At 36.0% G+C, this 15,258-nt stretch overlaps 1 protein-coding gene across 1 annotated transcript; it reads right to left on the bottom strand.

Moving 5' to 3' along the window:
- Window positions 1-11,387: 11,387 nt before the first annotated feature.
- LOC104728525 (two-pore potassium channel 2-like) lies at window positions 11,388-13,388 on the bottom strand. The gene is made up of 2 exons (XM_087475933.1): window positions 12,070-13,388; window positions 11,388-11,852 (listed from the first exon to the last, which is right to left on the bottom strand). Exons 1-2 carry the CDS (start codon window positions 13,209-13,211, stop codon window positions 11,678-11,680), a joined length of 1,317 nt encoding a protein of 438 aa, XP_087332059.1. The 5' UTR covers window positions 13,212-13,388; the 3' UTR covers window positions 11,388-11,677.
- Between the last annotated feature and the right edge of the window lie 1,870 nt (window positions 13,389-15,258).

Genomic DNA, 15,258 nt, shown 5'->3' with positions numbered 1-15,258 from the left:
TATAATAGTACTAGTTCAATGTACTCCACACTCCACAGAAAGAAAAAATATATATACAAACAGATTTGTATTTGATAGTACGTAACACAACTATTCTACTGAGAAATCAGCATCGTAGTCCAGGTCAACTATCTTGGAAGCAGCAATCTCTGGGCTCCTCCTTCAATGTGGATGCCTTATCGTTAGAAAGGTAGTACTGTTCGATGCTGAGGCATCAAACTGGGGTGCCACGCTCATTTCTCGGTAGATTCACCACTTTGCTGATATTGTTTGAGGATGATTTTTGTATATAAACGTTATATTGATATATTTTTCACTAATAAACTAATACTAGAAAGTACCACATGTTATGCCTAGGTTATGTATGTATGTTTTTTTTATGTATGCATTATTAATTTGAAATATTGAATGAAGTTTCAATTTAATTATATATGAAATATACATGCACCAGTTGTTAATATATATTTTGAAAAATAATTTTTATAATATTGCGGTTCAACTATAATATTATATAATTTACACATATTAAAGTAGAGGTTACTAAATATTTGTGATTACAATGTATTGTTGAAATTATTTAAACAATGTGTTATTATAGTAGTAATAAGACCATTTTTTAAGTTACAACAAAGTCAATTAAATTTGGTATTTTTGTTAAGTATTTAAGATAAATAGTATTTATTTACATTTTTGTTTTATTTTGAAAAAAAAACTGATAAGTAGTCTAGAAAGAAAAGTGTTAGACCTTACTTGATTACTTTGATAAATAATTTTATGTTATATTATATATTAATTTTACTGTCATCATCTAAAAGTAAGTTAACAACAAATAATTTTATACTCTCTCTATTATTTTTTAGATGATTTTCAAGTTTTTTCTTTTGTTCTAAAATATATGATTTTCTCATGAATCTATACAAAATTAATTATGTTTTAATTGGTTTGAACAATTTATTTATACAGATTTGTTTTTTCAATGTTGAATTTTGTGTTGAATTGTGTCTACGGTGTAGATAGCAAATTATTAATATTTTTTGTTTAGAAATAAACAAATATTAAATGATTCATTAATTTGTATGCACAACACTAAAAAGTCTTATTTAAAAAACCGGAGAGAGTATATGATAAGTTATTTTAAAATTATTCTCTCCGGGTTTTTTAGTTGTCATTCTAGAGTAAAATTTTGTTTTATAATAGTTGTCGTTTTAGATTTTCAATGCATATTAATTTTTGGTAAAAATACCAATTTTATTCCAACTGTTTTAAAACTTTTAATGCATTGACCAATAAAAAAAGTAGAAAATATATTAAAAGAAGAGGTAAAATAGAAAATTTAGTTGTTTTCTTAATATGTGTGAAAAAACTTTAAACAACAAGTAATTTAAAATGGAGGGATTAAATTATTAAAACAAATAAAAGTGAAAAGATATTGTGTACCTTAGACATACTTCATCTAACCTTTTCTAAAAAAAACACATTTCACATGTTCAATTCTGCATATACTCCAAAATTTTGACTCACCCTATTTGTTTCAAAACATTAAAAAAAAAAACACATGGAAAAAAAAATAATGGAGATATTTTAGTTAATATAAAAACTGATATTACAAAATTCATAAAATAAATAACCTTATATAGTTGTAAATCCTTATAGAGTTGTAAATTAACAACCTCCTTGTGTTGTTTTTTTAGGGGTTGGGTAGAATTACGACCAAGGAGGAGAAAATATTATTTTCTGATGTTGATAGCCATACAAAAGAGTGTTGTTGGACTGGTGAAGAATATGGATTAGCACTTGAGCGAGCTTTGAGCTCTAGTAGAGCAAACGACAAGAACAATTGCAACTGGTTTGTTTTAAGAATATTTTTGTCCAAAATTTGCATATGTGAAAGGTACATTGACTTTAACCAAAAATAATTAAAGAACTTGCCCCATGGCAATCTATGCTTTTTCGGTATTTTTTTTAATATTTCATCTTTCATCTTTATATGATTCTATTGTTTTGAAACAAATAAATTATTATATTATCCATTAGAATTAAAAGTAGATTTTTTCAGCATATGCCATAATTTTTATTTTTAAAAACGAATATAAATTGTTCAGTCTATGAAGAAAAAATCGTAACGATCAAAAATTCAAACTTAAGTAATATAATTCTTTCAAACAGAAATATATTTAACAAAAATTTCGACTGAGTAATGGATCAAAATCTGAACATTCATATTTAATTTTATGTATTTCTTAATTTGAACATTTATATTTAAGTCTTAACAACTTTTGAGAACCTTTCACGAACATATTATGAGAGACCTATATACGACACACATTTCATTATAAATGGTTCATATTTTATATAAAAATACAGTTTTACTCTCTCTTTATTGGTCACTCGCATTTTTTTTTTATTTTTTTTTGTAAACCTATAAAATATTAATCTACTTGATTCACATTAAAACTCAAATGCAACTCCGCTTTCGAATTCATTTGTAACTCTTCCACTAAAATACATTTAATATTTGAAAATTGCATTGACTACAATTTAAACTCAATAGTGATCTCAACCAATCAATATTTTGTACCTCCTAATAACAATTATAAGAGTTTCAAATTTTCAATCTTTAATTCACTTTTTTTTTGAAGTCCATAAATGGATTCAAAATCAATTGTGGCATATTTATTGATGGTAAGTGTTTGATGGCATACTTACGTTTTAGAGATTCTATTTTATGAAATTTACATTGTTTTTGTATACAGTTTTGTTTTTTTTTCTAGCGTGTTACAATTTTTTTTTATTTTTATGTAGTTTTCAAATATTTTATTATAATATTTATCTATTTTCCAGATTTATCAATGGAAGTTCAAAAATTAATGGATGTTTGATTATTTTATATATTCATGTATTACTATATATCTATTGATGAAAAGGAATTATGCGATATTTTAACAGTTTTGAAAAAAACTATACACATTCTAGACTTTGAAGATTAAATACAAATACACATTCCAAAATGAAGTTTTGAAAAATTTGAAAACCTCTCAAGAACCTGTGATGTGGGACCTATATAAAGCACATGTCTCATTATAAATAGTTCATATTTTATTATGATAAATCAAATCCACAATAATTTATACATAAAAGTTAATTAAATAATTATATATATTATTTTTTACCTATAAATCATAAAAAAATCATCTATCTAACAAATCCCATTATCACTATAAATAAAATGTGGTATTACATCATTTATTCAATATTTTTTGTATCATATTTAAATGATGCAAAATAATTTGTATTTTTTCAAACCGGTGTTAATATTCAAAATATTTACATAAATTCTTATAATCATCTCGCTTTTTGTTTTATTTATAACATTAATCATTAGGGCTTTTGTTTGCTTATTTCATTATTCTTTTATACTTGAGATTTTAGATTTTTTTCAAGTCGGACTCTATTAACTCTACATATTGTCATTTGGAGGGTTTCTTTGCTTTGGTCCCTCAATTGGGCTATTGGCTCCAAAAGGATGTTGTTGATGTACAAATGTTATCCAATCAGTAATTAATTTCTCAAGGAAAGCAATTGAAGTTCTCTTTAATGAACGAGATTAGAAGCAAATTGGCCAAATACAAAATTAGAAGCAAATTGGCTCGTCGACGAGCAAAAAACTACAGGATTAGAAGCAAATTGGCTCGTCGACGAGCAAAAAATGTCTTGACGAGGCCGAGATAAAATAAAGACTAAGCAAGCTGGAAAGAGAACGATTGAGTGGACGACTCAATGACGTGTATTGTCTATCACTTTCTGACAGCGCTCTGACTTCTTTTCTACTTTCTGGTAAAATATTCCTGCCCCTTTTCATGTGTCATACCCCATATATATAAGGGAATATCAGGTCGTTAAAAAAACAAAATGCCCTCACCGCTTTGGAAGGCGTTGTCTGTTCATTGGGCCTCGCTATCGGGTCTTTGTTGGGCCTAGAAGTGGATCATAGATGGGCCCTAAATGGGGGTGTGGACTCATCCCTAATAGTAGCCCCCTCTTTCAGTCCGGCGTCTCGATGTCGGGCTATCGTTTATCGTCAAACTTGATGGTTGGGCTACGATCTGATTCTAGGCTCATTTTTTGTATGCCTTTTCCTATTTCCCACATATTTTAATTGTTTGACAGCAACACCACATGTCTTTCTGGAGGTAGAGGAGTTGAAAAAGCGCGAGTTGGGTTGCGTCCAGTCACTTGGAAGCTGGACCGTCGTGAGTGGCGGAGCGTGAGTTGCGAAGAGTTGTGTCCTGACATCAGTAATGATGACTTGTCACCCTTTCAATCTTTATAAATACCGCCTTTCTTTTACTTTCGTCCATTCAATCCCTTAGCTTATCGGGTACTTGCTCTCTCTTTTCCCCTACCCAACTTGTTGTTTTATATTCTCATTCCATTTCCTAGGTTGTCGCCAAACCATCATGTCTTCCCCTGCTCCTATCTCGTCCACCTCTTCTACTTCCGGCCCGTCTTCCTTGTTTAACTCCTGTTCATCTTCGAGCTTTTCCTTGGATGGCTTACCTAGGTCGGCTGGACCTGCTTTGCGCTTGCGGCCTTTTGATTATTTCACCTTCCTGTTTGGAAATGAGCCGGATATTGTAGAATTTAGGCACCAGGTTGGTCCTTGCAACCCCGATGAGGTCGGTCTTTGTTCGAGTTGCTTTGAGATTCCCTAGTTGCGAGACGAATCCCTTGGTGACCTTGATCTGCCTGAGAATTTCCCCAGTCCTCAATATTCTGAGGCCTCTGAGGTTCTCGAGCCTCTTTCTGCCATTATGTCACTATTCAACTTCGTCTTCTTGACGAAATCCACGATTGACACTGCGACTGCGGCAGTTCGAGCTGGACTTCTACGAGGTCATATCGATATTTGCGTTATTAAAACTTACGAATGGCCGTAGGACGCTCCTTTTGGTTTCACCTGTCTGTTGGAGAAGTATATGACCACGTGGAGCGTGACTTTTCCCATACCAAGCTTCTTGCTGGAGTATATTTCTAAGCAAGAGATGGCCATCTCACAGTTCGCTCCTCCGACCTTTTTAAATGCAGTTGGTCTCACCATTCTCGCCGAGAGGTGCGGCTTTCATTTGTCCCGTTTGCAATTCAAGGAAATCACAAGGCTTTCATTGACGAATCGTCAAGTGAACCCAGGGGTTTTGTCTGTCAGCATGTCATTGTCTCCCATACTCGTCGACGGGAAGGCGGAAAAAACCTACAACAGGGAAAATTGTATTTCTATCTCTAGGTTACTCCTGATGTCGTGGTGGATCCTCGTATTAGAATCTTTTTCGATTGGAATTCTTTGTCGGGTACCCGACCTTTTTATTTTAAAATCTTTCCTAAATGTTGGCTCGTCTAACCGGGATTTGGTTCTCTTTTGAGCAGTTCTTCGTCTAGTGATCCTTAATCCCTTCCCTTCCGTTTTTAGACAGCAGGTCAAGGAAATTAGGGCCGATGGTCCCTATATTTGGCCAAGTTCCAAAGAGGCCATTATGAGGCGGCAACAACGACCCAAGCGTCCAAAGGGTAAGTGATTCATTCAGACTTTCTTATTTGATTTTTGGCTGGCTTTCCTGATTCTTTATCCATTTTGCAGCCAAGAAGAAGGGATAACTCAACCTCCATGTCTCCAATACTCCTGCTTGTAGTGGGAAATATCCTGCTGTTTTTTCTCCCCCTCGCATGAGTGGGAATAATCGTCTCGAGACTTCCCTCCACAAGCTTTCTGCTCAGGCTAGGGCTGCACATGGTGTCTCTTAAGGGGCATTTTTTATCGATTCCCTGCACTCGTCGGTTCCTGCAACAGCCTCCTCTCCTCCGGTAGGTCCGTCTTCTATCAAAAGAGGGGTCAATGGTGAAGGTGGACAGACCTCCAAGAAGCCGAGGTCGTTGTACTTCTGCCGGAAATTTCAATACAAAAGCTGTGAATTTCCGTTTTGGTATCACAATGGGTCTTGCGCTAAAATGTTCAGCAAGATTCGCTTAGGCTCCTCTGAACTTCCCGACCTTGATGATCTGAGGGAGAAGGAAACCTATTCTTATGTAGTCCAGTTCGCCTTCCAATTTCGCATGTTTCACTTTTATTTTTGTAAATTTTCTTATTGTGGCGCTAACCTTTCTTTTGTTTAGTTAATCGGGTCAGTCAACCGGATGACTCAGCTATACGAGCGTCGTGTTCATGATTTTATGGTCGCCCTGCCATCCCAGGAACTTCGATCCGTTATTGCTTGCAGTAGGGATAGGGCTATATGTGTCGAGCGGTCCCTTAAGATTTCTCAGCAGTGAATAGAGAAACTAACTACTGAAGTTGCCATGTTAACTCGCCTTTGGGAAGATTTGGTCGCGGAAAGGAACGAGTTAAAACATGGGTTGGAGAAACCTTAGGGCGCACGCGTTGAACTCCAACATAAGCTCGATTCTGAAAGGGCTTCGCTCAGAGATCGCCGAGAGGAGTTTGGAAACCATGTGCGTCTTTATCACCTGAACTAAATGGCCAAGTATACTCAGAGGTTTCTAATGAAGCTTAAGAAATTCTTTTAGGTGACAAAGGCTTCTAGGTCAAAGTTACTTGAATACAACCAGGCGGTGGGGAATATTGCGAAGCTTCAAGAATTGGTCAAGGGGGCTGAATTTCTTTTCTCGGCGATGGGATTGTCAAAGAATTGGATGCGAAGGTCAAATCCTTGAAGGAGGAACTCCTTGAGTTCGACATTCCCACACTAACGGAGGATAACTTCATCTTCTCTAAATCTTTCGACATGGCTCTTCCTCTCCCACTAGTGATGTCAAGGAAAAAACAGAGTCGAGACGGCCAATCAAGATAAAATTTCCTAGGTGATTGTTTATATGGACGAGCAGACTACTTCGATTAAGCGTGTAGACGAGGTCGACCAAGGCAACGGAAACGGGTTTGGCTCTTAAATTTTATTTTGTTTTATGTTTGCCTTGTTGGGGGTCGTCTCCCCTCTTTATCTCGAACTCGGTTTGCCGCATTGTCGGCATAGTTATTTTTGCCACTTAGTAGGCTTGACACTTTTGAGGCTGCTTTGTCACCCTCGTTAAATATTTACTCTTCTTAAACTTGTCTTTCCGTGCTGAATTTTAGCTATCTCGTGATTCGATTCGTCGTGATTAACCTTTTTAGGTGTGAGTGTTGCGCTCGGTTTGAGTGTATGTTTGACTTTAAATTTTAGATGTGAGCGTCGATCTCGGTTTCTTTTACGACCATCGCGAGTGTAATGTTTTGCTTGGTGTTTGGTTTGGATGTTCAACTCTGAGTGATTGCGAGTATTGGACTCGGCTTAAGCTTCCACATGTTTCTGATTTATGAGCATAGACCTCAACTTTTTAGCATTCGTTAGTTGGAAATTTTTCCCGGCTTATCCTATAAATGCTTAGGTTAATTTTTGACGAGGTTAATCGGCTCATATGTCTCGGTCGGTATGCGAGGGTTAGCTCGACATTGCGGTGAAAATAGCTCTCTATTATTCTAATTACCCGTAATAGATTCTAGATACAAACTTAGGTGCGACGCAGATGATCGGCTTAACCTGTCTCGGCTTGCTATCCAATCTCTAAGAGCCTTGTGAGCATGGGCTTGGCTTTATTGCCTTTACGTATAAGTTTTCCCGAAAGTCATTTTACCTGCTTAAGGCCTACTAAAATAAAGGAATATCTCTATAATATAGATAGAGTGATAGATCGTCGCCGGGCCAGGACGTCGATGTGTTTAGCTCGAGATCATGTGCATTCATCGTTAAAATTAAACTTTATTAAACAGGTTACAGCTGCGTCCCGTAAACAGGACTGTCTACGTACCCTCCAATCGGTGGGGATCAAACCACTCATAGTTCTGATTACATAACACTTGAAATTTAAACAAAATTTTAAAGAGCGTAGGATAGCCTAACTCATCTTTTTTCTTTTTGTTTTTTTAGTAGTAATAACGCTTGAGGTGCTTTGAGTTCCAAGACCGAGGGATGGACTTTCAATCCATTGTTATACATTCCGGGTTGTACTATTTTGAAATTTGGTATGGTCCCTCCCAATTGGCTCTCATTTTTCCTACGTTGAGTTTGGTGGTATTTTAAAAGACCTTTTTGAGCACAAGGTCACCTTCGTTCAATTGACGATAGTGGACCTTATTGTTGTAATATTTAGCCACTGCGAGCTGGTTATTTTGAATTCATAGAAGGGATTTATCTCGTTCTTCTTCGAGCTTATCGAGGCGATCCTTGTGAATTTGGTTGTTGAATTTCTCATTGCTGATCATCACGGAATGTTGTAAACTGGTGCTACCAAATTTCGTGGGGGCCATAGGTTCCATTTTGTACGAAAGTGGAAATGGGGTCTGGTTTGTCACTTGTCTTAGCGTCGTTTGATATGACCACAGGATGCCATCTAGCTCGTCGGCCTAGACGCCTTTCTTCGAGTCTAATCTTTTTTTTGAGCCCATTAAGGATCGTCTTGTTTGTTGCCTCGGCTTGTCCATTTCTTTAGGGGTACCGCGGGTCGACTTGCTGAGGCGAATCTTCCATCGTGCGCAAAAATTTTAAAACTTGAGCGAGATGAATAACGAGTCGTTATCTGTGATAATCTCGTATGGGAGACCCTGTCGGCAAATAATGAATTTCCACACAAAGTTTTGGACATCGTTAGCTTGTATTTTTGCAAAGGACTTGACTTCAACAACATGGTAAAGTAGTCTGTTAGAATGAGGATGAAGCGCTTCTGTCACGATGCGGGAAATGGCCCGATTATGTCTATTGCCCATGGCATGAAAGGATATGGCGCTACTCTAGCTTGCAAGAGATAGGCCGGTTGATAGATTATGGGTGTGTGCTGCTGACATTTTTTTCACTTTGCAATGAACCTCTTGCAATCGGATATCATGGTCGTTCAGTAATGATCGTTCTTCTTGATTCGTAGGGCGAGAGCTCGTCCGCCTGAATGGTTTTCGCCTGCTCCCTCGTCTATTTTTGTCATCACCCGGATCGTTCCTTCTCCGTGTAGACAGGTTAGCAAGATGCCCGACACGCTCCATCGAAGGAAATGGTCCTTTATTAATGTGTACCTAGCCGCTTTAGCTCGAAGTCGTCGTGCTGCCCATTTTTTAGAAGGCTTGTCCCAGTCTTCTAGAAATGATGTTATCTTGGAGCACTAATCTGTGACTGGGTCGTCATTTTCGTCGGTTAGGTGGTAACACTACGAGGCAGATTGTTGTGACTGGGTCACCGTTTGGCTCATGTGGCGTCTTGGCAATGCTAGGATGATCGATATTTTAACAGGAATTACGCGGCGTAAATCTGTGTCAGAGGGCGATGTCAAGGCTGCTAGTGCATCAACTGGTGCGTTGGAGAGGAGTCGTATGAGCTTCAAGTAGGCTTCCAGTTTGTCGTGTTTTGTGTCTCATTCTCCACTATATTGGTTAGCGACGAGCTGTGAGTCGCAAAAAGCTTGGATTCACTTGATTTCCATCCCTTTGGCCAAGCGGAGACCGACGATTAATGCTTCATACTCGGCTACGTTGTTGTGAGTTGCATGGTATTGTAAATAAGGTTGGAGCTTTCTTGCTAAAATGACAACGGCAAGAGCGATCGTTTCAACTGTTGGATAGTGTGTCTCGGTGTCGTCTAGCGACTTATTGACGTCAAAGACAGCTCGATTCTTTCTACGGTTTTCCTGGACAAGGACTCCACTGACTATGGTGGCTGATTCTTCTATGTAGAAATACAAAGTTTCACCATGCTTGGGCTTGGCGAGAACCAGCAGGGTGGAAAGATAATCCTTTAGTTGTTTGTACGCATCATGGCACGCCTCGTTCCATTCGAACTTTCTCTTTGTCTTCGGTAGTTGGTAAAATGGCAAACACTTGTTGGTTGATCTTGAAATGGACCGATTTAATATTGTTATTCCTCCGGTCAGGCACTGAACCTCTTTTGTGTTCTTGGTCGCCGAGAGATCGATGATCGCTAGGATTTGCTTTGGGTTGGCCTCGTTGCCCCGACGGGTGACGAGATAGCCAAGGAATTCACCGGACTTAATAACGAAAGTGCATTTGGTTGGGTGAAGCTTCATGTTACACTTGTTAAGAACATCAAAACACTGTCGTAGGTGAGCGACATGGTCGTTGGCTTGAAGCGATTTGACGAGCAATCGTCGATAGATAAAGATCATTGTCCCATTGATACTCTATAAAATTTTTATAATTTTCAATTTCTAGATATGCATCATTTTTATTTTTATAGTATTATTGGCTATAAAATATAACAATTGATATTATTATTCATTTATGCATGTCATGTGTAGAAGTGAATTTGTTTATTTGTAATCTTTCGTCAATACTGTTTTTTTAATATTTCAAATTCAATTCTTAAACCATAAAAAAATTATAACATCCGAAAAGTCTAAGCTTATTTGCTAAAATTGTCTCAATTCATAATTTTTTTGAAAATTTAAAAATTAAAACATTTATCCATAAATTATTAATTAATACTATAAAATAATAAATATTAATTTATAGATAAATTAATATCACTATAAATTAATAAAATATTATGGTCCCAACATTATTAATTTATAAAGATTTTACTATATAGTTAAAGGCTAATGAATAAATGAGAAAAACTATTTCACTTTTAAGATTTCTTCCAAAATCTATTTTCATCAGAGGAGGATGATATTGATGAGGATTATGAGCATGGACCATTGATGGGTTCATTCAATTCACTTATCTAATCTTTCCTTTCAGGTTTTTATGTGGTTAATCTAACACTACAAATATGATGTTAAAGAAGAATAGTTTCTCTCATTTATTCATTAACCATTTAATTTTTGGATGAAATCTTAGAAGTGAAATAGTTTCTCTCATTTATTCATTAAGTTTATATTTATACAATGTCATAACTTGTCTAGCAAGTTTTTTTACATATATGATAATGGTAAATCTATTTGTTTAGCAATAAGTGAATATTATACAAATGTTAACTTTTTATTAACTCGATCTCGTAATCTCCGAGATCTCCTAACAATTTATTTAACAAGGAAATTTTGTTTATATATATATATATATAATATTTTAACACTTAACAAGAAAATATTATCTTACCAAAAAACAAGGAAACTATATTATACTCAATATTGTATATAGTTGAAAACTTGAAATTCTTTTATATGTTCTAAAAACAAATAAAAATTCTATATATATTGAGAATGAAAAGTAAATAATCTAAACAAAAATATTTTTGCAAATATTAAATCCAACCATATTACTTTCATACTTTGTCTCTTCAAATCTCATTTTACAATCCCAAAATATCACTATTTACATCAACACTTCCACGCTTTCCAAATTTGTGAACAAAAGATTTTGATCAAACTAGAGTATATCAATCAGAAATTAAGAATATACAGATTTTTTTTTAAAAAACCCCTATAACTCTTGATCATAGCCATCAAACCAAAGGATACGAAAACCAAACTTCTTCATCTTCATAAATCATAATCATCTTGGAAGAAGAGAAGGTGACACATTCTATTATAAAAAAGGGCAAGAAAAGCAAGATGTTAACCGGTTCAACTAAACCGAAAACCGCAGATTTTTCATCATAATCTTCAATCATGCATGTTATGATGTGTGTGTCTAAACAGAAGTTGCAGTGGATAAGTCATCAGTGCTGGTTTCCAAGAGATCTAGAAGAGTAATCCTTCCACTATTGGTTCTGTCAAGCTTGTCAAACTGGTTACCAATCGGGTTAATGTCCTTATCCGTTATTTTTTCCATCTTCTTTAATTTGTATATCACATACTCTGCTTTACTGCAAACATAAAACAACAAATATTATACTAAGACTTTAATGATGCTGATATAACCAAGAAGATCACTAATGCACTAAATACCACATGATAGTAGTCAAAGATGTCATAAATTTATAAGCTATGCGTTGAACCTAACGAGAAATATGCTTTGATATCTACGAATAAACTAGGAAACGAGAAACGGTGCAAATGCTAGGAAAGTGAGCTAATGAGTACCTAACACAGCCATTGTGGTCGATATCCGCAGCAAAGAACTGAGAGATAGACATGTTCTCGCCGAGCACTTTCTTGGCCCGCTCTCTATTCCTCTTATCAATTCTTGCTTCAGCCAAATACAAAAACGCTCGAGCAACAGCTAAAGTAGACACAAGCAACCAAATGGCAGCAAGAAGCCTACCGGACATTGTATGAAAAACCCGATCACCATACCCAACTGTAGTAACCGACATAACCGAGAAATAAAACGAATCGAACCACCCGATTTCCTCGACAAAATGCATAATCAAAACCCCAAATCCAACGCATAAGACCACAACACCCAATGCCAACCCAACTTTCAACCTAATCCTCATCCTCCCTTTCTTGATATCGATTATATACGATCTCGCTTTCTCCCTGTCATCCAAGCTATCGTTCCTCGCAGCTTCTAACATATAGTTTTCTTGAAGATCAAGAACATAAGTAACCATTCCACTAAGCAATATATCAATAAAACCAAACCCAACGAGCACAAACAATATCGAAAACAGCTTCGTCAACACGCTATCGGGCGTGATATCTCCATACCCAATTGTACACATTGTCACAATACAAAAGTACAAAGCATCAACAACAGGATGAGTCTGAATCACATTGTAGCTATCTCGATTGAGCCAATAGAGAAGCACACCTAAAGAGAGATACACAACAAGCAGAGCAACAGCTTGTCTTACGATCGTTTTCGAACCAGTTTGCTCTGTTTTCTGATCATGTGGGTGAGTTATATCGTTGATTGCAGCCATAGCAGGAGCTGTTTTAGAGCGGTGGAAATGGTGAGCCGGTTTAGGTTTCCGCACCGGTAGTACACTAGGCTCCGGAGGTGGGATAAGGAGGTCTAGTGAATCGGAGAACGAAGTTGTGGCAGAGGATGAAGGAGAAGAAGGGTTTTGAGAGAGAGCGTCGACGAGAAGAGATGAATCTTTTTTAGAGCCGAAGATTAATCGGTTTTTGAATTGCGATGGAGTCATTGGCATCGGGATCGTGACGTCGTTGTGTTCCTCCGGTAAAGGAAACAGAGACGGTGGTTGGTTGATTCTAGGGATGATCAAGTATTGGCGTAATGGGTCATTGCTGTTACTGCCGTTATCTTCGTTTGCCATCTGGGTTTTCGCCGGGAAACCGGAAAGTTGGGAGATTTCAGGAGAAACCAGGGTGGTTTCCGATAGACCAAAAAAACGAGTGGGATAAAAGAAGAAGCTTTTTATCTGTCTGAACTCTGAAGTGAAGCCCCACCAAAGAATGAACCTTTTTTGGGTTATGATTTGGCTTTTTGCTTGTTCTCAGTGTTATTTATGCTTTGAGAATCGTTCATAAGTACTGAGATGATTGATATTGTCGAAAAGTTCATTATTTTTAAATAATGGAATAGTTCTAGCCTTCTAGGAAACAATAAATTGATTGACACGATACTAGGGATAGTTGTGTCTGTTTTATTTATTTATTGAGATGATTGATATTGTCGAAAAATAAAATATTGAGATGATTGATACATGAAATCATGAATGGCCTTTTTGGTGTATTGTCTACTTGTATGTACCTATTTGTTTAACGAACCCTAGGGAAAAAGGTTTTTTCATACCCCCAATCTATCATACCGTGCCAAATTATACTTTCATTATACAAAACTTCAAATTTACTACATTAACTTATAATTTTGTGCTAAACCAAACATGAGACATAACAATGTTAAATCACCGTTAAAACTTGATTACGTGACTGACATGTGTTGTTTTAGGCCAAAAACGACATTTTTTTTTATATGTTACTATTAGACGACGTAGTCTTGGCCAACGCATTTTGAGTTCTCTACTTCAACCTCTCAACGAGGAAACACGATTTGAGACTTACAAAATTGTTAAATGTTAATTAAATGGCATAAAATTGAACATTAGGAATTGAGAATGAAAACAACAAACAGGTTTATAATTCATTTCCCGACGATAGCAAACTTCAGCTGGTCGATCTAAGCTCGTCGGCGGAATTTGGATCAAATTCGTCGATTGACGAATTTGAAACGAATCCGACATCAACATGGCAACATTTCCGTCGACGCTTCGATCTCGGTACACTGTCCGTGGACACGATGGAGGCGAAATCTTGAGATGCAGACATGATAGGAGGAGATGTTGCGACCGTCACGACGGAGGTTATGTCGGTTTGAACAACTTATGTGACCTTTGCGAAGGAGGAGATGGTTAAACGAAGAGATATATAAAAGAAGAATCTGAGAAGTGACTGAATAAGAAATTTTTTGAGATCGAGATTTTAAATTGTTGAACTTGAGATCGAGAAAAAATCAATTTTAGAGATTTAAAATTTTGCTTGATTTGTTGTAAAATTAATCAAATGACATGTGAGGAATTAATGAATCAGACGTGGATGTGGTGGTGAAGAAATTGATGTGAGAGTGAAGGGATGATCTTGATGAAACGTTTAAAGAACATACAAATTTAATTAGTAATCACCTATAATAGATTATGAAGACATTGAGATAACAAATCTGTTGTATCGTTGCTAATAGCCTGGATTTCACTAAACCCAAATAGTTGTGTTCTTCGGCGAGAGGTTGAAGAAGAAGAATCAAACAGTGCAACGTGGCAACCATGTCATCACAATTTAACGGTGATTTAACACTGTTATGTCTCAGGTATGGTTTCGCACAAAATTATAAGTTAATGTAGTAAATTTGAAGTTTTGTATAATAAAAGTATGATTTGGCACAATATCATAGATCATGTATGAATTGAACATATGATCATAGTGGGGTATGAAAAAACCTTTTTTTCCACGAACCCTATGTTGCTGGTAAATTATAAACTGGAACCATAACATTCTACATTCCTATCTATCTAAATTTAGTCAAAGTTTTTTTGTTTTGTCTATTTCTTCAAGTGAGAGGTTTGTAACATTTAACGACTTCTTAAACTGTTATTTTTTTTAGATAACTTCTTAAAATTCTTGTTATCGAATTCCCACGAGTTAACTCAAAATTTTATGAAAGATGCATCATTTTGTATAAATGAACAAAGTTTTTGCAAAAAATAATTTATTTTTGAAAGATTATGTATTGAGATAATTTTTTTTTTTTTTTGAATTACTAAAAGGTTCTGGGCCTAGGCCCGTACATCCCTTCAAGCCAAGAATCAG

The sequence above is a fragment of the Camelina sativa genome, chromosome 11 (genome assembly GCF_030686135.1).
Source record: "Camelina sativa cultivar CO46 ecotype springtype chromosome 11, ASM3068613v1".
Taxonomy (NCBI): domain Eukaryota; kingdom Viridiplantae; phylum Streptophyta; class Magnoliopsida; order Brassicales; family Brassicaceae; genus Camelina; species Camelina sativa.
The sequence above is the reverse complement of the archived record's forward strand: the minus strand, read 5'-3'. Positions and strand labels throughout refer to the sequence as shown.